At 41.7% G+C, this 23,388-nt stretch overlaps 1 protein-coding gene across 5 annotated transcripts in view; it reads left to right on the forward strand.

The window, feature by feature from the left end:
- Positions 1-23,388, forward strand: part of KLHL3 (kelch like family member 3) — a 123,350-nt gene that overhangs the window by 17,931 nt on the left and 82,031 nt on the right. For all 5 annotated transcript variants that reach the window (XM_037728654.1, XM_017500966.2, XM_017500967.2 and 2 more), the window contains exons 3-4: positions 9,773-9,879; positions 20,574-20,695. In XM_037728654.1, the coding sequence (XP_037584582.1) occupies positions 9,773-9,879; positions 20,574-20,695 (229 nt within the window). The remainder of the gene's footprint in view (positions 1-9,772; positions 9,880-20,573; positions 20,696-23,388) is intronic.

The following is a 23,388-nucleotide window of genomic DNA, read 5'->3' on the forward strand; positions in this document are numbered from 1 at the left end:
ATTTTCTTCTGGTTTCACTCTCCCTTTCACTGGTCTAAACTTAGGTTGGCAAGACAACCACATGAATGGAAGAATACCTGGCTCCTTAAATGTAAAGAGAGAAATGAAATGTGAATATACTCATCGTCTCTGAGCTAATAGTGAGGGCTATGCATGCTATTTGTAAGGCCAACGTGCATGTTTGACAAGCTTGTTGCAAGGCAGCTTCAGGGCTCTGAACATGTGTTTCTGTACATGTTTTTCTACACAAAGCCTGAGCACACACTCTCTTCCTTACCAGAGAGCTCAGAAGCTTCCTTTGCCCATGCCTTTATTTACTGCATACTTCATCCTGTTGTGAGATGTAATTGTTGATTTCACCTTTTCTCTGTAGTTCATGAGCTCTTTGAGGGCAGAGGCAACTTTTGAGTAATTTTTATCTCTAACACCTGGCACTTCATAGGAGCTTTTTCTATTCATTCACCAAAGATGCCCAGAGGCACGGGGTGAGCCCTGGAGTGGGTCAATGGGGTACAAATTAAAAAATATAAATAGGTCAATGAAAATAATCTTTCTATAGTAGAAATAGGTATCATGATGGAGGAGTGCATCCAGTGCCTGACAGGTGGTAGGTATGCGGTAATCATTTGTTTCTTAAAGAGGGCTACAGAAGCAAGCATGACAGGTGGGAACTTTCGAGAAGAGAGTTGATGCTTGAACTGAATTTTGAAGGACAAATAAGAGTTAGAGAAAAGAGTAGTGGGGATAGGGAGAAGCCTTCCAGGCAGAGAAAATGGCACATAGCCAAAGAAGTGTGTGTTGAGTGTGGAGTTGAACTACTTTTAAACAAAATTCTATCTGATTCTATGTTTGCTTTCTTATTTCTCCTTTCTACAGGGCCCAGTCTCTGGCATTAATAACCAAGTTAAATTAAATTTGTCTTATGCTCCACTGCCCAATTTTTATTAGGCCTCCTGCCAGATTTCCTGGAAGCTCTGCCCATAGCTGTCTTAGGCTTTGGGCGGTACTGAGGTCCATGCTTGTGGGCTTGATTCTCTTGTTACAGAAGAATTTTTCTTGTGTTCCCTAGACACTATTGAAATTCCTCATTTAGTTCTTTTGAGTATGGCTTGTGTCCTCTGTATGATTCAAGAGTCTTTCACCAGGCCTTGTTTTGCCTGATATAGTCAACTCTAGTGATGCTGAAAGGGAGAACTTAGGAAATAGATGTGCACACAAGATTCCCTGAACCTCTACTTTCTATTATTACTAGCGTCTCTTCTCCTCTCCTCTCCTCTCCTCTCCTCTCCTCTCCTCTCCTCTCCTCTCCTCCTCTCCCCTCTCCTCCTCCCCTTCTCTCCTCCTCCTCCTCTCTCTCTCTCTCTCTCTCTCTCTCTCTCTCTCTCTGAGACAGAGTATCAGTCTGTCACTTAGGCTGGAGTGGAATGGCACAGTCATAGCTCACTCTGATCTTGAACACCTGAGCTCAAGCAAGCCTTCCGCCGTAGCCTCCCAAAATGTTGGGCTTATGGGCACGAGCCACTGTGCCCAGCCCCCTTTTTCTTAACTAATTTTTTAAAAAGACATCCTAAGCTCTATTACTTCTGTTACAAGTTACTAGTTTTTTCTCTTTCCCCAGAAGCATTGACTTAGATTTAACCTTCTCCAACAGTCCTATTTCTTCTTCTCTTTTGTATAATTCAGCATTTGCCAAACTCTGTTCTGAGGAATGCTAGTTCCATTAAGATGCTCTGTCAGAAAAAAGAGCTCTGTGCCCCAATGAGTTTGAAGAATGCTGTATACTGTACCCCTCTCTGAGGCTCATAATGTATACTGGCATATTAAAAAAAAAAACCAAGGGTTTTCCACATGTATTTGACTGTAGAGCCTTCTTTGATGGTTATTGTATATAGAGTAGGTGTTTTGTGAAACTTGTTTTGGGAAACACTGTTCTAATACCAGACATTGTCCTTTGCTGAAATTTAAGTGTATAATCTTATTTTCCCTCTTTTTGTTGTTTCAAGTGGACCATGATCTGTATATATTTGGCTGGCTCGGAAAATTTTAATTCAGGTTTAGGCATAGATTTTCCTTTTAATTTTTCTTTTGTAAAAGAAATATATTTATTATAGAACATTTAGAATATACAGATGAGCAACAAGTCATGTATAATTTTAGTACATAGTGGTAATCATTGTAAAACTTTGGACAATATACCTCTCTTCTTTAGAATATATGTCTCATTGCAAAAGACATTGTGGCACAAAAGTCTCTATATTCCTTAGTTTAAATCATTTTAGCAAATGTTTATTTATTTATACCTATGTATATATTTTTTTGAGTTGGCGTTTTGCTCATTGACCAGGCTGCAGTACAATGGTGCAATCTCGGCTCACTGCAACCTCCACCTCCTGGGTTCAAGCAATTCCTCTGCCTCAGCCTCCCGAATAGCTGGGATTACAGGCACTGTAACCACACCCAGCTAATTTTTGTATTTTTAATAGAGACGAGTTTTTACCATGTTGGCCAGGCTGGTCTTGAACTCCTGACCTCAGATGATCTGCCCCTGTTGGCCCCCCAAAGTGCTGGGATTACAGGCATGAGCCACCACGCCCAGCCAAATGTTTATGTTTTATATAGCTAATGGCCACAAGTCTGTAGCTAAGACCAAGATTACAGTAGCTCAATGTATAGAACTTACAGAGAAGTCAATTTTGTAACTTTGCATTTTGGCTTTGATTCTTGGCTATGTTGCTTAAAAGATTTTATGGGTTGATGGGTACCATAAAATCTTTTGCCTGCCCACCTCCATTCCTATCCGATAGGAATGTTTAAATTGGATGCAAGTCTTTTGGCTCTAAGTCGATGTCCATAAGGGTCCCACCAAGGGACAGGACGGACAGGGGCAGGCAGGCACACTACCCTGGCAAAGATACAGGACAAAATAAAAGTTTGGCCATCGATGCTGCCCCTGGCAGATCTTGTCCAACAGGGTGAGAATGTAAACTAAAAATAAAATTCTAAGTCCCCCAGTGGACTGAACAGGCCATCTGTTGGCCAAGGAGACCCCTGATTAACTTTGAAAATGGAGTTCTCAGCCATGATGGGATGGGAGGGGTGAGACTCCCTCCCTTGGTAACCATGATTAAGCTTTCTTCCCCTAGGTTCTAACAAAAGCCAGCTCTTTCAAAAGACTCCACCACAGATATCAACAAACTGTCTGACACTGCCCTTCCGTTTTTGCCTGATAAGAGACCACCGACCATAGGAGTGATTCTGGCTAGTCTTTCGAGGATGCGCAGTAAGGGGTTTCACGGCCTCTGTTTCACCTTTTGACGTCAGAGGACTGAAAACTCCACCCTCTGATTACCTCAATTTTTGAATTTGGAGAGCAAGAACTTCAATTGCATATGTGCACGTTTCTCTTTCATAAATATACATGACTTCTTCTATAGCTTATTGAATATGTACATTTGGCCACCTTGATTAGCATAAATTCCTGTTTCCTTTGCCCCTCTCTCAAAGTATCTGTTTCTGGCTTCTGGCTGAAAGCCGTGCTTCCTAGCCTGTCAGAATAGCCACACTGCAGATCGTAACCTTTATAAGAAATAAAGTTTTCTCTTCTTTTAAACAAACAAACAAACAAACAAACAAATACCTTAGTTGGACATGGGAGTTTGTGACTGTAATCCCAGCTTTGCAGGAGGATTACTTGAGCCCAGAAATTTGAGGCCAGCCTGGGCAACATAGTGAGAACCATCTCATTAAAAACAAAAAAGAAATTTATGTCTCAACCTAACTTAAAACAATATTGAACAAATTTTTCTATGTCACGAACTGTTCTACAATATAAAGTGGATCAATGATATTCTATTTTTGATTTATTTTTTAAAAAGAGTTCCCTGTTGTCGGATGTCTAGGTTTTCCCAATTCCTCATATAAATAACCCCCTGCTATGGTTATCTCTGTAGTCGTGTAACACAGCAGTTACAAATATAGATTCTGGTTTCAAATCTTGGCTCTAGTACTTATTGTGTGACCATGGGCAAGTTAATTAATCTCCCAGATCTCACTTTTGTCAACCGTGAAATGAGGCTAATAAGAGTACCAGTCTTGCTGGCTTGTTAAGAAGATTAAGGAATAAAGTGCTTAAAACAGTGACAGCACATATATTACCGCTGTTGAATACTTGTGCACATTCATGATTATTTGTGTAAAAGTAATTTCTACAAGTAGAATTGCTGATTTGAACAGACTGTAGAATAATAATAGTAACTATTCCTTAGATATTGTGAGATCCTGGCACATAGTATTCTATAAGCATTAGCTATGATGATGATGATGATGATGTGCTAAACACTGTGCTAGGTTCAGGAATATGGCAGGAGATAAAAGGACCAAAGTCTTGCCCTTAATGAAGCTTGTATTTGCATGTTATTGAACGGCTACATCAAATTCCAGGGTATTTAAATGGCTAACTTCTAAAAACTAAATTGGAAAGGTGAGGCAGGGAGGAAGGGGGCCTGCATTGATATTTTATTGATCTGAGTGAGTTTAATGGGAACTAGAGAGAGGCTGGGTGTACTTACGGAGGCCTGAGCTAAAGCATCTAGCTATCCAGGGGTTAAGCTAATGAAATGTTACATGATATTCCAGGGACTTGGGATTATTTCTTGCATTGCTTTCCCATAACTATTTTAGTTCAAGCACACATGTTCTTTGCAGTTTATGAATCACACAATTCATGAGTTTCCTATTCTTTTTACCTCCATGGTAGAGAATGGGCTGTTGGCATGGTAACTGCCAAGGCTTCCTCCTCCTTTTGTACTTCGTTGCTCTGCTGTGGCCAGACCACAGCTGCTGCTTCTGGATGGCAGAGCTCTAGTGACTCTTACTGACACATCCTAACTCCTGACTTACCATCCATCCAGCAACCCCATTTGCTGGCTGGATGGCAAGTCAGGAGTAAGGATGTGTCAGGAGAAATGACATGGGCCTTCTTAGAACAGCACATCCTAACCTGCCTGAAAAGAAGGGGCAGAGAGAATGAAACAACCAGTGAGTAGAATCCACGTGCAGTCTGTCTTTTCTCATTTTGTCAATTTTAATCTCCTATTTCCCTACTGCAAACAGTTCTCTGCTCTCATCCTTTTTTTTTTTTTTTTTTTTTTTTCTGGCCTGCCACTATGCTTTTATTATTGTTATGAACGATCTTAGCATATTGCTTTCTGTTTTTCTTTTGGTAACAGCTTTATGAAGACATAATTCAGATGCCATACAATTTACCTGTTTAAAGAACACAGTTTAATGGCTTTTAGTATATTCACAGAGTTGTGCAACCACGATCTTAGAATATTTTCATCACCCTAAATAGAAACCCTGTATTCTTTAGCAGTCACCTCCTTCATAGTTTCCCCCATCATTGCAACCACCCCCCATCAGCCCTAGGCAACCACTAATCTACTTTAGGTCTCTATAGATTCGCCTGTTTTAGAATCGTACAATATGTAGTCTTTTGTGTCTGGCTTCTCTCACTTAGCATAATGCTTTTGAAGTTTATTTATCTTGTAAGATGTCTCAGTACATCATTCCTTTTTATTGCAGAATAATATTTCATTGTATAGATATACCACATTTGACTTTTGGCTATTATAAATAATATTGCTATGAACATTCATGTACGAGTTTTTGTGTGGATGTATGTTTTTCTCTCTCTTATATATAAGTCTGGGAGTGGGATTATTGGTTCATATGGCAACTTTAATCTTTGAAGGAACTGCCAAACTGTCTTCAGAGCAGCTGCACCATTTTACATTTCCATCAGCAGTGAGGTTCTAATTTCTCCACATCTTCTCTAACACTTGTTATTGTTTGTGCTTTTGATTATAGCTATCCTAGTGAGTGTAAGGTGGTATCTTGTTCTGGTTTTGATTTGCATTTCTCTGATTGTCACTGGTGTTGAGCATCTTTTCATGAACTCATTGGCTATTTCTACATCTTGTTTGGAGAAATGTCTATTCCAATCTCTTGTTCATTTTTAATTAGGTTATTTTTCTGTCTATTATTGAGTTGTAACAGTTTGAGTTCTTTATATATTTTAGATACAAGCTCATTATCAGGTAGACGATTTGCAAAAAATTGTTTCTCATTCTATGGTTTGTCTTTTCATTATCCTGATGGCATCCTTTGAAGCACAAATGTTTTAAACTTTGATACCTAATTTATCATTTTTTCTTTTATTGTTTGTGCTCTCGGTGTCATATCTAAGAAACCATTGCCTTATTTGGAGTCACGAAGATTTACCCCTATGTTTTCTTCTATGAGTTTTTATAGGCTTAGCTCTTACATTTAGATATTTGAACCATTTTAAGTAAATTTTTGTATATGGTGTAAGGTAGGAATCCAACTTCATTATTTTGCATACGGATATCCAGTTATTAAAAAGACTATTTTTTCCCAGTTGAATGATCTTGCCACCTTGTCAAAAAAATCAATTGAACATAAATATGAGGGTTGTTTCTGGACTCTCAATTTTATTTTATTGATCTATATAGCTATCCTTATACTAGTACCACACTGTCATATTTTTTGAAATGGGGTTTCACTATGTTGTCCAGGCTGGTCTTGAACTGCTGGGCTAAAGCAATCCTTTTGCTGTAGCCTCCTCAGCATCTAGGAGGCATGTACCATCGCACCTAGCTGCACACTGTCTTTTTTTTGCTGGTTATTCCTCCCCTTAACCTCTCAACTGTCTCCCACATCTGAATTCCAGGACCATGTAAGTTCCAAATATTATATGGAAACAAGAAGATACAGAGAAAAAGTGAAGCAGACAATTGAAAAAAATAAACATTTTTTCAAATTTGTTTTTCAAAATATAAAAAGTTAACGTTTGCTAAATATTTTCTGTTAGCACTATGCATTGTCTGATTTACAGCACATCTCAATTCTGTGACACTCTGGGCACATTGTATACTTATCTACACTAGAGAGTGGTGGGGCAGAGGTTCGAGAGGCTTGATTTGAGAGCCTCAGCTCCTTCCTAACACTGCATTGTACTTTTCCACAAATGGTGAAGTGTCTAGTTCTACATTTTTTCTCCTCAAGATTGTCCTTTGGAGTAGTGTGATAACTCAGAAAAGAGGCTCCCATAGGATCCCAGGTAAATTGAATAGGAGTGCTAGTGAGCCATGCAGTGCTTTAGAGCTACGACTTCCTTCTTCCATGTAGTGTGGATACATAGAGATGTCTCCAGTGTGCAGACAGGCTTCCCCATCCCCAGGGAAAGCCCATCTTAAGTATTTGGCAAGTTTCTTTTGGCCAGTTTTCCGGGTTAGCATTTCTCTGGTCTTGAGACACACTTCCCACTCATCAGAACTGCTGTCATTGATTTGCTTAAGTGGATTCTCTATCTTTATTCTTCATTCCTTTTTGTTTCTTTCCCATTTGTTCAAGAACTATCAGCTTCCCTGGGTTTGTGCAAGGTAACACGCCCTGACAGTTGCTTGTTCAGCTCCTAGCCTTGAACATTTGTTCAGCATTTCTGACCCTTCTCTGTCAACAATTGTCTTATTAAAATATTGGTTACCAAAAAAATATAACTGGATATAACTGGTTCCTTTTTTATTTTTGTGAGAAAGAGTCTTGCTCTGTTACCCAGGCTACAGTCTAGTGGTGTGATCTTGGCTCACTGCAACTTCTGCATTCTGGATTTCAAGCGATTCTCATGCTTCAGCCTCCCAATTAGCTGGGATTACAGGCACCTGCCACCACACCGGGCTACTTTTTTTTAGTAGAGACAGAGTCTCACCATGTTGGCCAGCTGGTCTCAAGTGATATGCCTGCCTTGGCCTCCCAAACTGTGGTTACTTTAAATAGCAGTGATAACTCAATTTTCTTCCTAAAATACTTAATATAAGTAAAAATGTCCACGATGAGTCTGTTCATGTTGGAAATACATTTTTAGAATAAAATTTAATGGGACTGAAAATGCCATTTTTAGATGACATCTATAATTCCATTTGGTCCCCATGATATGTGTCCCAAAGGCAGCTAAACCAGGTGTGAAAACTGTGGTGAGATTATTTGCCCATGGTCTAGTAACCAGTTAGGGACAGAGCCAGTTCTGTTCCTCGTCGTACTGGTTTACCCTGATACAGTTGGTGGTCAGGGTCTGCTGCCCACTGCAGATAAGGTCTCAGTCCCCTGGTTTTGCCTCTTGGTGCCCAAAGGAAACCTCCTTACTGATACTTTATTACACTTCCTGACCACTTCTCCCCATTGAATCTAACCTGTCTTCTGTGTTTTCTCATTTTAAGTGTCAGCCAATCATGAGGCATTGTGGTACTGTGGAAAAGTCACTGTATCTAGAGTGAAGAGAGCTGGATTCAAGACTTAGGCTTCTGTGGCTTTGGGCATCTTTTCACCTCTCCGAGTTTCATAGACCAGATGATCTCTAACAGCATTTGCAGCTCCAGCCTTCTCAGACCTTATGAGTCTATTTGTTTGATGTATGAACCTAAACAAATATCTTAGTAGTTGACAGTGACTTAATGGGCTATACCAGAGATGGCAAATATGTAGCTTTTCTTCCATCTGTCAGCCATGGTAGACTTATTAATTGGCTTCAACATTCTCACACAAAATCTAGTCATGACCTCAGCCTTCTCAAATCAGGGGAGCGTGCATGGGGTTTGGGCTTCAGCTGCCTTCATTTAAATCCTGTTTCCATTGTTCCCTTTCTGTGTGACTTTGGGAAAATTATTTCTCTGGATCTCAGTTTCTTCATTGGTAATATGGGCATAACAATTAGCCCTATCTCATGGGGTTGTAGAGAGGATTAAATGAAGTAATATGTGTAAAAAAGTGCTTACAACAGTGCTTGGCACATAGAACTCAATAAATATTCACTATCATATTGATAACAGGAATGACAAGAGCTTGGAAGAGTAATAAAGGAAAAATTCTTGGGTTGATGGGAGGTTGTGACACCCTATCAATCTCTAAAGTAGTCATATCTCCATTCTGTCTATGAATGTGGATTGATCACACTTCATTCATTCATTTATTTATTAAGTGAAAATTTAGGGCCTGCTATGTGCTAGGTATGCAGCCAGGTGTCTAGGATACAATATTAAATAAGACAAGTCCCTTTGTGAGTTCAGTGGGGGTGGCAAAAATAAAGGTAATTGCAGTATTTTTAAATAATTGCGGTGATTGGAGTCTGCACAGGTCTTTAGGGAGCACTGTGTTTATGTGCAGAGTCTTCTTGTTGATAGTGTTAAATCTGGGTGGAAGGAGAAATACCTAAGGCTGGCTTGCCTCTTACTGATGTTACATGTACAGTGCGTCCCTTGGGGAATTGTTAGTACGTGGTCTTGCTGGTGACACACTTCAGTGGTGTGCTCATGTTCCTCAGCATTCACTCAGTCACTCGAATGACAGCCCCAAGCTTTTGCCACTCCTTCCTAAGTTGCTAAACCCTTCATTCTCAATCAGACTTCATGGAATTGGGGAACAGAGAGGTGAAGACAAATAAAGCAGCCCTGAATTTACAGCCACCGAGTAGTTGGATCTCTCCATGTACCTTAGGAAAGCATGAATGCCAGGTATATCAGGAACTTAGAAAAGTTGATGAATCCATCCCCCTGTCTAACTCAAGATAGAGCAAGTCCCTATGACAGCTTTGTGTAGTAATAGTGTAAAATCTGGGTGGGAGAAAAAAATAGCCTTGTAAGATGAGGGTAGGTGTCCATTCTGTGACCCATCCTGTCCCCTCCCTGGTGTCTTACAGTAAACAGCTGTTGTGTGACGTGATGATTGTGGCAGAAGATGTCGAGATAGAAGCCCACCGTGTGGTCCTGGCAGCCTGCAGCCCCTACTTCTGTGCAATGTTCACAGGTATGGTGAGCGGCCAACATTAACCCATGGTAATGGGGCTGCAACTCTACTGGGAGAATGTTGAGGGTGGTGACATGAGGGGAGGGAGGAAAGAGAAAGCCATTAGCCCACCATGAGGGGCTTCTTTAAGCCAGATATTGTGCTTTGTGCCATGGAAGACTTGATGGAACCACGTCCAGGCCAGTTGGGCATGTAGCCCTTTCTACCATGAGGAAAAAAGATAACTCACATAGCTCATTAGTTCTCAAAACTCAGCATGCACCATCGTCATGTGGGCAAGGGTGTTAGCAATGTAGATTCCTGGGCTCATGGCCAGGCCTTCTGGTCTCTCACTTTGCAGATGGAGGACACTGAGGCTGAGACAGGGAAGAGACTTGCTCAAGGTCACAGTGAATGAGTGGGACTTGGCTTCCTGGCAGCTGACCCAGTGCTCTACCAGCTGACCTACATATTGTCCTTCCTTAGCCCTTCATTCCAGACAGGGAACCTGGGCCTCCTCTAGCCTTTATAGGAGCGTGGAGGAGACTTGGAAAAGTGATGATAGGGCTTGAGGGGGATGAGAAATAGGTATAATCAATATCTGGCCTTCAGTTTCAGCACCTTTGCCAACTTTCCAGGGTCCCTGTTTCCTGGGCATGTCCAATAGCCTTGTCCAAATTGATCCCATCTGTTAGTTCTGTGACTGAATTACCTGAAACCCACGGCTGAGCTTCCTGTCTGTAGTTCTTCTCAGCACCTCCCCTGAACCAAGTACCTTCAGTGCTCTGTAAATCACTGCTGACAGAAGGAGGCCATCTGGGCTTGGTGAGACACCCCAGAATGGGTCACGTGTCCCTTCTACATGTTTTCCAAGTGCCTGTGCCTGCTCTGAGTGTGGCAACTGTCACTCTGCATTCCTGTCTGTTTCCTGGGATCTCTAATGTCCATGCCCTGGTATCTCACGTAACTGGCTGCTTTTCATCCTGCAAATGTCTCCTCCTCAGGCAGGTCCCCTCTCACCACTTTGGCCATAGTTCCACACCAAGCCTCTGTATCCTATAATTTGACTTTATCTTTTCATAACATTTATTGCCATCTGAAAATCATCTTGGTTTGTACCTGTCTCTCCTCACTAGAATATAAGCTCCAGGGGGACAGGGACCTTGTTGGGCTTGTTTGTTACCATATCCTGAGCACCTGCTACATGGCAGGACACAAATATTTTTTAAATGAGTGAATGAAGTGTCTTCTACACTTGACTGTGAGCTTTGGGCACCTGGGGAACATGTCTTGTTATTGTTTAATCCTCCATGCCCAAATAAGTGAATGTCTGAAGAATGAATGCAAGCTTGCTAAGGATGGGCGAGTGCAGGCACACTTGCTGAATGGAGTGTAACCCTCTTCCTAATATGTTACACAGCTGAGCAAGACTGGTTTTGTTGGGAGAGACTTGAGATATGTGCATTGAGAGTTTGTCACATGTGTGTCCCCCAGGAGCTGGTCTCAACTTGGAGTGGTGTCTCTGCTAAGTGGACCCATATACTCTTACCTCACTTTCAGCTTTGGGTCAGGAATTTTACATTGTAGCCTGGAAAACTAGCTAAGTTCAGTATCTGGAAATTTTGAGCTGCATTCCCTCTAGACTTGTCTTAAACCCTAGCTGTAAGGCCTTTAGTTCTTTTTTTTTCCCCTTTCCTTCATCCATCTCTGTTTTAAAATATTTCATCTTGTCTGCAATAGTTATTTAGCTGTAACTTCAATAAATAGCTCTGCCAGTCATCCTTTGTTTGTGGGGTTTGGAAAGTTCAGTGTTGAGAGAGGAATCTGTTTGGAATTCCAATGAACTGTCATGCTGGCTCCACTGTTTGCTAATGAACTTGCCTCTAAAGTAGCTGAAGTGTCATAGCAAAACCGAAGTGATTTTACAAATTGGAAGAAAAAATGTTTCTGGGGCATTCTTAGATTCTAGGAATTGAAGGGACAGGAGAATCAGGAGAAGAAAGCAGGGTAATGCAATGCCCAGCCCTAACCTTCCACTGAATCTGGTTCCCATCCATCCTTCCACCCATCCATTCACCCAGCCATCCAAATACTATTCACATGTTTTATTACAGATAAAAATCAGAAACTGTGGGCAAGCAAAAAGTAAAAAAATTGTATGTATCACAACATCTAGATAAGAGTATGGTTTATATCTTTTTAGATTTTATATTTATAAATGTGTACATATACAAAACATATATTTGAGTTCATTTAATATATACAGTTGAATAGTCTTTTTGTTTTTTTTTTTGAGATAGAGTCTTGTTCTGTTGCCCAGGCTGGGGTACAGTGGCATAATCTCAGCTCACTGAAACCTCCAGCTCCTGGGTTCAAGTGATTTTCGTGGCTTAGCCTCCTGAGTAGCTGGGACTACGGGTGTATGCCACCATGCCTGGCTAATTTTTGTAGTTTTATTAGAGAATGAATTTCACCATGTTGGCAAAATGATCTTGAACTCCTGGCCTCAAGTGATCCACCTGCCATGGCTCCCAAAGTGCTGGGATTACAGACGTGAGCCACTGCTCCCAGCCGAAATAGCCTTTTTTGATGTATGTATTTTTTAAAAAATTGCTATTCATCTTCCTGGAATGTTCTTTCCTCTGTCTCTTTGCTTGCCTGACTCTGTACATCCTTCATTACTGCTTAAGCATCACTTCCTCAGGAAGGCTTCTATGACCTCTCTGGCTTAGGTTAAATTCCTTTGCTACTTACTCCCATGGTACTTTATGCTTCACTCTAGTATTACTTACTCATCTTATTACTTCCTTAATATTTGATTTCCCTGGTCAATCATAAGCTTCATGAGAGCAAGAGCTATACCTTTAAAATTCACCACCATGTCCTTGCTGCCTAGCATGGTCTTCCATATAGCAGGTGCTCAATACAAATTTGTTTAATTGAGCCTAGCAGTATATAATGAATATCCTTCCATGTCAATGAAATTGCAGTTACAACCTAATTTTAATGCTTTCATGTGATTCCATTATATATACTCTAATTGAAAATTCATTTTCTTCTTTGTTGGAAATCGTAGTTTTATGTGATATTTTGTTATAAATATTGTTATAATGGAAATCCTTGCATCTTAATCTTTATTTACATTCCTGATTATTTTATTAGAATAGATTTCTGGAATAAGAAGTACTTGGTTAAAAGGTATACACACCTTGAAGACTTTTGTGACATGTGCCACATTGATCTAAAGAACAGCTGTACTGGCTTATGCTCCCATCAGCGAGATATCTAAGATTTATATAGTTTTAAGGACCCTTGGTCTTGCCTAAACCTCGGTAAACAGGTACTAAAAAAAAATCCAGTAACATTGCAAAATTTTGTTCTAATTATCAGGTTCAGCTTCAAAACATGTAAAATGCATTGTGTGCTGGGGGTAAGAGGCTGAATCTCCTTAGGTCCATTTCTATCAGTATGTTTAAAGCCAAAAGGAATATAAAATACAGGCTGTCTTCTGACTTGAGTTGTGTGATTATGATATTTTATCCAAGCTTAAATGTTTTTATTTTTTTGTCCTCTGAGTTCATGTTCTCCAAATGTCCTGATGTGGTTCCAAATGCTAATCCCACATTCCTTGACCATGTCCTGTGGACAATAACTTGGAATATGTGTGAAACTGAGATCTGAGTGCCCATCAGAGAGTGTCCCAATCCAGATAGTCTGTGAGAAGATCTGGGGTGAGCAACCAACCTTTTTGCCCTTCATTGCTTTCAGCATTGCTTGAGTGTGGAGGCCAGTAGTTCTGTGTTCTGTCCATCTTTTTCCTAAAAGGACGGAATACTTAAGATTCTTTCCCCATCCTCCCCATCTGGCACCTCCATCCCAGGGGAAGCAATTTTACCCAAATCTCCTCATCAGTGTTTCTCTTTTTATCATGCCCTTTATCATGGCTTCTGTGTACTATAGTATTTGTATTCCATATGAATCCCTGACCTACATGTCGTCTAGATACAGCCCCCCCATTTTATGGTGTTAAAGGAACTGAGGTCTGAAGAATATATGGGCTTAGGGTCTTATGCCCATAATCGTGCAATGGCTAAAAGACACTTGGGCTTCCATCCCACATGAAGTCCTGGGAGTGATCTGTCCCACTCATGTGGTCCTATTGTATTGTTTGTAGTGGCTGATTTAGATTGGTTTTTGTTTTTTAAAGAGGAGTTACTGTCCAGTTTTTATTAGATTTAGGCTGATGTTCAACTGGCATCTTTGAATATATGGTGAGTATAGATAGGGAGGAGAGGTCAGGAAAGTTCTGGGGGTGACAGACAAGAGGCTTAGATTTTGAGTAGGCACTAATCATCTGCAAAGCAGAACCATGAGGGCCTGGCTGTCTTATTCTCTTCCCAGGCATGAACTCTTTCCATAGAACTGTTGTTTCACCCTTGCTGCAAGCCAGACTCTCCCAGACCCTGGCCTGTGGCCGGTGTCTGTGTTCCCGGTGTTTGTATGGTGTACTGATGCCTTTGAAGAGCTCTACATAACATGCAGCTCAGCAAAACTGAATACAGTACCAGGCAATGGATGATGAGAGAGGGAGAACTAGGGAATAGAATTCTTTTCTTAGACAAAGTGGACCCTCAGGTAGGTTGTAGGGTAGTAGTTATAGTAGATAGGGTCTGGTTTCTGAGACTTTTGCCCCTGAGGAGTCAGAGATTAGGTGGATAGAATATTTCAGAGAAAAGGGATGGATGTGTCAGAGGCTGCCTGGGATTAAGGAGCAACGGCTTCACCTTCCATGTGATTATCTTCTAGAGTTAGTCATCTTTGGGCTAAGTGACAGTGACACAGGCCTTCTTCCTGTCCCTATCATATCACAATAAAGTCAGGCATCTTTTTCTGGCCCAGGAGACCCAGATTTGATGGTGAGGGAGCCAGCAATCCTGTCTAATCATGTTACTCTCGGTGCAGAAATGGCAGGTGTTTTGAGCAGGGATTTGGCTTGTGGTTCAACACAGGACTGTGTGGTGCCTAGGAATAAAGACTGCTATTCAGTCCCAATGGTTTCTCCATTAAGGTGCAACTGGTTTGACCAAGATGGTCTGAGGTAGACTTGTTTGGGTTTGGAGTAGCTCAGCCTTAAAACTGAGATCGCCATTGGAGATAAACTATTGGTAAAGAATGTTTTGTGAATGTTCATAGAAGAGGTCAGGAGTTGGTGATGTGGAGGCCTCTTTGCTAAGGATTAAACACAAGATTGGTAATGCCACCTTGCATTGGGAGACGGTTGGAAAGGGCTTTAGAGTAATAATGACCTGGATTCCAATCTTAACTGCGTATGTGTGGAGAATTCACTTTCCTCTCTGATCCTCAGCTTTCTTATTGAAGAGACTGGAATAATAACAATAACAAGGGAACAAATATAGGTAATGGGTATAAGGCACTCAGCACTACGTAGATACTTAATCAAATCTACTTTTATTACTGTAGAGCATGTCATGGTTTTTAAAACTCTTGTGGATGTGGGTGGGGGGTGGTGATTAGGGTTGATTTTTTTTTCTTGTAGTCACTTTGTAATGATAGAGACATTTTTTCCTGACTTTGTGCTCCCTGTGCTTCCAGTTGGACAGAAAGATCTTTCCAGATGGAGGAGGGTTGAGATTCCAGGGAGAGTGGGTGAGGAGTGATGTCTGCCACTGTGGTTCTGCTGGATCCTGCTGTCCCAGCTCTCACAGTCTCATTGTTTCCTTTGATTCTCACACAGCCTTAGGCAGAACAGGGAATGTCCTTATTTCACAGGTGATATAGGGTAACCTATGGTTCAACAGAGGACTCTGTGGCACCCAGGAAGAAAGACTGCTATTTACTCCCAATGTGACATAAGAACCTGTGAACTAAGGACATTCCCCGATCTGCAGTCAAATGGCCCAGAACACTCACCTGCAGCAGGGCTGGCCGGGATTCAAGGAGATGGCAGTGTGTTTCTGTCTCTCCTGTGAGGTTAATGTCTTTGGTCTTCGTACTCAGCTCTGGCCAAATGAGTTGGCAGCCCAGGTTTTAGGACTTAGATGAGGATTAGGGGGAAGAAAGTTCAATAACCATCTTAATGTTCATGAAGAATCATTGTGCAAAAGTTGTAAGGATTTTCTTGTTTTCTCTCTACCCAGAACATGAGACTAAATTACAGCAGCAATTCAAGTTAGAAGCAAGAAGGTATTCTGTGACATAAGGACTCTTGAACACTCCATTTTCTTGTCCTTAAGGACTCTTGAACACTCCATTTTCTTGTCCTTAAGGACATATGACTATGTAGGGGTGGTTGGTGGTTTAACTGTGGTGTTCTTCAGAGAGACCTGCCAGCCAGTCTATTCCTTTTTCATTCTCAAGGCTTTATTTACTTAATAATAGGGTTGTTTTTATACCAATGACCTGGAAGATGAGCTAGTGATTTTTCTAGACATCTTGAGTCTTCTGTGATCGTGAAAGATTTCCTTTCACTCCTTTATTCCATACTCCTCCCTCCTTCTCTTCTTTGGCAGTCTTCCACCTAAAAAGATCTCAGCTGTGCACATAGTGTGCTTGTTAGGATCTAGACTGAAGACTTGGATGCTTTTACCTAATAGGCTTCTGGGATTGCTTACACTTCTGGGCCCTCCTTGGTTCTCAGAGGTTGCTAAGTGCAAAGCCCTAAGGGTCTGAGGATTTAAAGAAGTTCAAGACACAGTCAGGCCAACATAATCTTTAACCTGATATTCTGCATCAGTCTTCTAACTGGTCAATCTGCCACCTGCTTTGTTTTCCCATTCCCAATCCATGCTCCATACTGTGGCTACAGTGCTTTTCCCAGTATAAAGATCTGATGTATCCCTTACCTGCTTAAAATCTATTAGGGGCTCCCTGTTGCCCTTAGGATGAGGTGTAAGCTCCTTAGCATGGCCTGTAAGTCCCTCAAATGGTCCAGCTCCCGCTTTCATCTACAGCCCTGTCTCATCATTCTTCCCTAATGTGTTCCAGCCAGATTGAACTTGTTGTGGTTCCCAGACAGGTCACATCCTTTGTTACCTCAGACCTTTCTATACACTATTCTGTCTGTCTGGGATACTCTTCCTCATTCTCACTTCTCTTCCGAATAACTATGACTCCTCCAGATCGGTGGCTCTTAACCATCATGCATCAATCTGGTGAAAACAATAGATTCTCTCCCTGGAAGAGCAAACCTGTGTTCTTATATGCTCATGATTTCCCATGCAGCTTTAGGGTACAGGAATCCCTGGCTTAAGAACCTTTCAAGCTAAGTTCTCTTTTCTAACATTTGACATCTTTTACAGTTATTGGTTTTCTTGTCTCTCTCTCCACTAGACTGAGCTCCATGAGGGTGGGGCTGTGACTTGTTAGCTGTTGTATTCTCTGGACCTAGTACAGTGCTTGACACATGAGGACATATCTGATTTATGTTTGATGAATGAATAAATGGGCAAATATCTGCCCTTGAGAGAATCATGTTCTCTTTGGAGAAACAGGACATGCATGTTAACAGATGATAAGTGGAAGATGGAAAGGGCTAAAAAGATGTGCAGCTGACAGCCATTCTCTGAAAGTTCTGAGCCTGAGGTGGCTTTCTGGGCCCCTTGGGAAGAGCTAGCAGAAGAGAGCACTTCGGTTGACCACACAGATGGAAGGACTTACATGACTCATCTTCTGTTTTCTAGAAATACTTTGTCAAACTATTAGAGATGAGTGAAGGAGCAAGAACGACCAAGTCCTTGATGGTTTTTCTCCTCCAGAATTACTGAAGCCCATGGAATGAGATGTCAAGAGAATCTCTCTTCTTTTTTTTCTACTCCAATAAATATTTTTGAAGTGCTTGTTTTATGCCAAGCACTTTGTTATGTGTTAAGGATATCTTGACAAATAAGCTTGACAAGATCTTAGCCACTTGGTTCTTTGCTAGGTATTAAGTACTAACTTGTCCTCAGAATTTGGACCAAGGCCTTGAGTTTGGGAATACTTTTATTAAGGTTATTAGTTAGGATGAGATTTTATTGAGGGATGTATTAGAAATGACACAGGGTCTAGAGTTAGGCCAAAGTTCAAATCTTCCTCCTGCCTCTAAGATTTATGAGTAAATACCTCTTGAAATGCCAATTTTATAATTGGTAAACTGGAAGTAATACTGTCTACCTTCTGGACATGTTTCAAGGGTTAAATGAGATAATATGAGTCAGGTAAACATTAGGGTACCTTAGCAGAGGGTCTAGTACACAGTACTGACTAATATGACTATTTTTAGGCCCCATTTAAACTAAAGTCTTAGTTTGGTATAGTAATTTTTGCTGGTTCATAAGATGATAAGATTGGATTATACAAGCTTTTTCAGAAAATAAGTGCTGTCTCTGAGACCCTAGTTTTTCTTTCACATCATTTTTTCTCTTGCTTATTTAAGTTTTAAGTACTTATTATAGAAAATTAGAAATTTAGGAGTCATGTAAAGGAGGAAGGAAAAGTCTCCTAAAGACCTACTGTCTAGGAAACTGTCTTAACCTTTTCTGAATCATAGATTCCTGTAAGAATCTGATAAAAATGACCTGTCATCTCCCTAGAAGAAGTGAACTTTTACACATATATAAAAATATTTTCATGCAATTCCAGGAGTTTCTATTTATTTACCCCAAAGTTGCAAAACCCTAACCTGACTTTCAACCACAGATTCCACAGGCAGAAAGCAATCAGCCCAGGCTCTGATTTACACTGCTGTGAGGGCTTCTGAATCTCTTGGTTCTTACAATCTGGCTGCTGTATTTTTTTAAGTCTTATTTTTTGAGGACTAACTAATTAAACAAAGAATTGACTATATTTGATTATCTTTGGCAGTATAATTACCAACTGGACCCTCATTAATGAACTTTTTAATAACTTCTGATTTCCTTGTGTATGCATGTTTTTGTTTGTGTGTCTCAATAAACTCAATAGAGAGATTGTGGAGCCTGTGTTATGGGTGGAAGAGGAATATACTGTTTTTCCCTGTTTTTCCTTACCTGTTTGTTCTGCCCTAGGGTACTGTGCTGAGGCCTTTCACAGGCTTCCACTGGCAGTCAGAGGAGAGAGAACAGGGTGGAGGGTCTCAGGTCCACCTGATCTGGCGGGTGAGGGAGAAGGCAGGGTTTGGAATGTCTGCCCCATTACTTTCCTCCCCGTTCCAGAGTCATTCAGCTCTAGAACTATGTCAGGATGGGACTCTGGATTGGTGGAGGAATCATGTGCAGTCCATGCAGCTTGGAGGTGGGTGTCTGCAGCCCACATGCTGTACTGTACTTTATTTTCTTGGCTCTGGTGTATGAATTCCACAGAGAGAAAACAACCGCCCAGGCTTGGTTTCACACTCACATTAAGGCTTCTGGATCCCTTGTTTCTTGCAGTCAGGTTGCCCTTTATTTCCGTTTACAAAGACATGTGTTGCCTGTCTTTCCTGAAATCAGCAGCTTTTGCTGAATGGGCCTGGCTTTAGATAAACCCATGTGTTGTTTGCAGAGTGATGGCTGAAGGCAGGGGCCTCAGGACCATGGCAATGTGGTGCTGCCATTGCCTATATTTACAGCCCTGCCTTCTCTCATTTTTGGATTATTATCAGGGCCTGCAGCTGTTCTCCCTGCCTGTGATCTAGCTTCCACCCTGCATCCAAAATTTCATTAATTCTCAATGGTGCTATCCCTGGGATAAAGTCCTCACTTGTTTACCTCACTTACAGGGCTTGTCAAGTCCTGGCCCCATCTACCTCTCCAGCTTCCTCCTTATCACTGTTACTCTGTGTACCAGCCAACCAGCCTCTCGTCATTTCACCAAAATTTATTCTTTTAATACTTTCCTCTCTTTGCACGAATGGTCCCCAGATTCAGCTCATCCTTCCTTACCTTTGCTGCCTGTAGAACTCTTCCTCATCCTCTAATACCTCGCTAAATGTGACCTCTTACTAGGATGTCTGACTGCAGTTCCCAGAAGAGATTTGTTGCTCCCTCCTCTATGTTCTTGGGCTTTAGTATAGCATAGCGGTTACAAGTGTGGATTCCAGAGTCAGACTTCTTGGGTTTCAACCCAACTCAGCCTCTTCCTAGGTGTGTGACCGTGGGCAAAATGAATTACCTACCCTCCTGTGCTCAGTTTCTTCATCTGTAAAATGGGGATAATATTAATAAACCTCACAGGTTGTTGCGAGGATTAAAAGACTTTAAAGTGCTTAACACAGTGTATGGCCATAGTTAGCTCTCAACAAATGTTACTTATTGTTATCACAACCCTTTGTGTATAATTCTGTCTACGAAGCTCTTATCACCTCTGTTTATAAATACTTTTATATGTCTGCCTTACTAGACTTGTGTTCCTTAAGGACAGGTACATATCTTGTTCACTTTTTCTGGCCTTGTATATGGAAGTTTACAACAAATGTTGGTTCAATGAGTGGTTGGACACAGATTTGCCTTCAAAATGGAAGTGGGCAATAGATAGAGTAAGGAATGCTTATGATTGGGTTTGTGGGTGATCACAGACCCAAAGGTGATGTGACCTTGAGGTTACCTGGTTTATCTCCCTCTGTGCCTGAATCCCTCTGCTACCTCCTGGAGCCCAGGCAGTGCTTTTATGTTTCCAAGACAGGGCAGGAGGCCATGTGGAAGGTAAACATATCCCAGGTGCCACATTCATGTCCTTTGTGTTTTTGTTGTAAACTCTAGGTGACATGTCTGAGAGTAAAGCCAAAAAGATAGAAATCAAGGACGTGGATGGGCAGACGCTGAGTAAGCTGATCGACTACATCTATACTGCTGAAATCGAGGTGACCGAAGAGAATGTCCAGGTATACTCAGGCTCACTAATAGCTCAGTGTATTGCACACTCAGGAGCCACTGTTTTACAGTGTCATTTTATTTAACTCTCACAACAATTCAGTTGGTTACTTAAGAGGAAACTATGGCTCTAGAGAGGTCGGGTGACTTGCTCTGGGCCACATGGTCAGGAGGTAAGCCAGCTGGTCCTCAAACTCATGCCTTCCTGGCTTGGGCACCTATGCTGTTAGCCACTAGGCCATGATATCCCTGGATGAGCCTGGGCCCGGGAGTAGAAAGTCTTTAACTCATGTCAGTTCAAAATCTTGCGGAGGAAAAGCTGGGAGCTTGGGTGACTCCCCTTCTCCCCAGGTCACTGTCTTGTCTCAGAATTCAAATAGCTGAAACTTTTGGGTACTAACAGTAAGTGCAAAGTAATTTGGCACAAAATGAGCAGAGGGGAGGTTGTAGAAGTCTATAATTGGAACCAGCTATCTTTTCATCATATGTTTATTTAATAACTTTTTTCCTATAAAATACAAAGTGTTTCCAAACTTGGATAATTAGAAGATATTCTCCTTTGGATCCTTATTGCCTGGTTAGGATTAAGAGGTACATAAAACAAGGTGCAGTTTGTGTGGACATAATGTTCACTGTTTGGAGGTCCTGAGCCCAGAAGCTTCTGTCTCATGAGGTTGGGCTGTGTTACCCTCCCAGCCTGTGGATGCATTCACCAATGTGAAAATTCTCTGAACCTCCTTATTTAGGGACTTTTAACCACTTCACTTTAAACTGTGGTTAGGTCAAGGGTGATGTTGGAGAAAAAACAAAAAAGATTGGGAAGGGGCTGGGCGTGGTGGCCCACACCTGTAATCCCAGCACATTGGGAGGCTGAGGCAGGTGGATCACCTGAGGTCAGAAGTTTGAAACCGGCCTGGCTAACATAGTGAAACCCCATCTCTACTAAAAATACAAAAATTAGCTGGGCATGGTGGCGGATGCCTGTAATCCCAGCTATTTGGGAGGCTGAGGCAGGAGAATCATTTGAACATGGGAGGTGGAAGTTGCAGTGAACTGAAGTCACACCACTGTACTCCAGCCTGGGTGATAGAACAAGGCTCTGTCTCCAAAAAGAAAAAAAAAAAAAAAAGATTGGGAAGAAGACATTTTGGATCAAAATGTGGATTCTTCTTCATGCTGTTATGTATTTGCTGAGGTGGTTGCTCACAGGTTGTCTGTGAAGACAGGATCTATTGAGGATTTGGTACACTGAGAAGATGAGCATGGAGGCACTGGGGCTCTCCTGAAAGCCTCAGAAACAAGAGTCAGAGATCTGGGACTTTGTTAAATGGCTGTGAGAGCTACACTCCTATTCCCTTCCCAGCCACATATACCTTGGAGATACCCTGAGTTGCCCTTCCATGGTGGAGGTACTAGCAGTCATAACTGACTTTTATAAGCAAACATGTGCCCATCAATTCACATGCATTATCCCATTCAATTGTCATAACCACCCATTGGACTGTACCAGTATGATCCCTCCTTTACAGCTGAAGAAACTGGTACTCAGCAGGGTTAAATAACCTGCATGGTCACAGAGAGAGTAAGTGGTAGAGTTGGGAGCTGAAGCCAGCCCCCAGTGCTGTGCTCTAAGGCTGTGATGAATTCTTGTTTCTTGTTAAATGAATGATCAGACCTTGACTTTGGCTCATAATGATTTACAATAATAAAAACTGACATCAACTGAGCACTTCCTATGTACCAAGCACTGTGTTAACTACTTTAAATTTTTCTCATCTGATCCTCATAAGATGCCTTATTGTCCTCATTTTATTGTTGTGGGGAGAGAGGCATTGAGAGGTTAAGTAATTTGTCCACAGTTATATGGCTGGTAAGTGGAGGAGTCAAAATTTAAAATGACACTTAAACACAGTGCTCTTTGCCAGCTCTCCTGTTCGTCTATATACACCCCCCCACCTCTTTTCCTTTCTTTCTTTCTTTATGTGGCACTGATTCAGTGCCAGACCCACTGTGTGGCTAGGGCAGAGGCCCTGGGTGGCCCCAACACCTGGGCCCCTGGCTGGTGCCCTCCCTCCGTGCATGGCCCTGCCTCCCTGCAATTCCAGGAGTAGGTGCTTTCTGAGGCAGGGCATTTCCTTTTGTTTTTGCTAAAGGAAGCAAACCCTGTGACGGGATATCCTCTGCTGTGTTTTCATGTTATCTGAGGGAGGAAAAAAACATAACGAGGCCTGCACATGAAAAATGGAGGGGAAGCCATTGCAAGCTGAAGGGTCACCTGTAAACTCTTTGCCAGGGGCCATTTCAGGGCCTGTTTTCCAGAAACTGTAATGCTGAGGTGGCAAAAGGCAAGCTAGAAGATTCTTGACTTAGGGTAATCTTCCATCATGATGGGTGGTTTTGGCCAATTACTCCTTCTCTGATCTCAGCCTCCTCCCTCTAGGGACCAGGCAGTACTGCCTTAGTGATTCTATGAGGACAGTCTTGCTTCAGAGCTGAGGACCCACGCTTGGCCTCTTGTTCATAATCTTGTCATTCCTGCTGCTTTGAAGAGAAAAGAAGAGGAGAGGCGAGGAGAGGAGAGGAGAGCAGAGGGAGAGGAGAGGGAGAGGAGAGGGAGAGGAGAGAAGAAGAAATCCTTTCAAAGCCCTGTTGATGTAGGGAGAGGGAAGTGAAGACAGTCACATCATGGATGTGTTGCTGTCTT

Source organism: Cebus imitator, unplaced genomic scaffold, assembly GCF_001604975.1.
Source record: "Cebus imitator isolate Cc_AM_T3 unplaced genomic scaffold, Cebus_imitator-1.0 Scaffold274, whole genome shotgun sequence".
NCBI lineage: Eukaryota > Metazoa > Chordata > Mammalia > Primates > Cebidae > Cebus > Cebus imitator.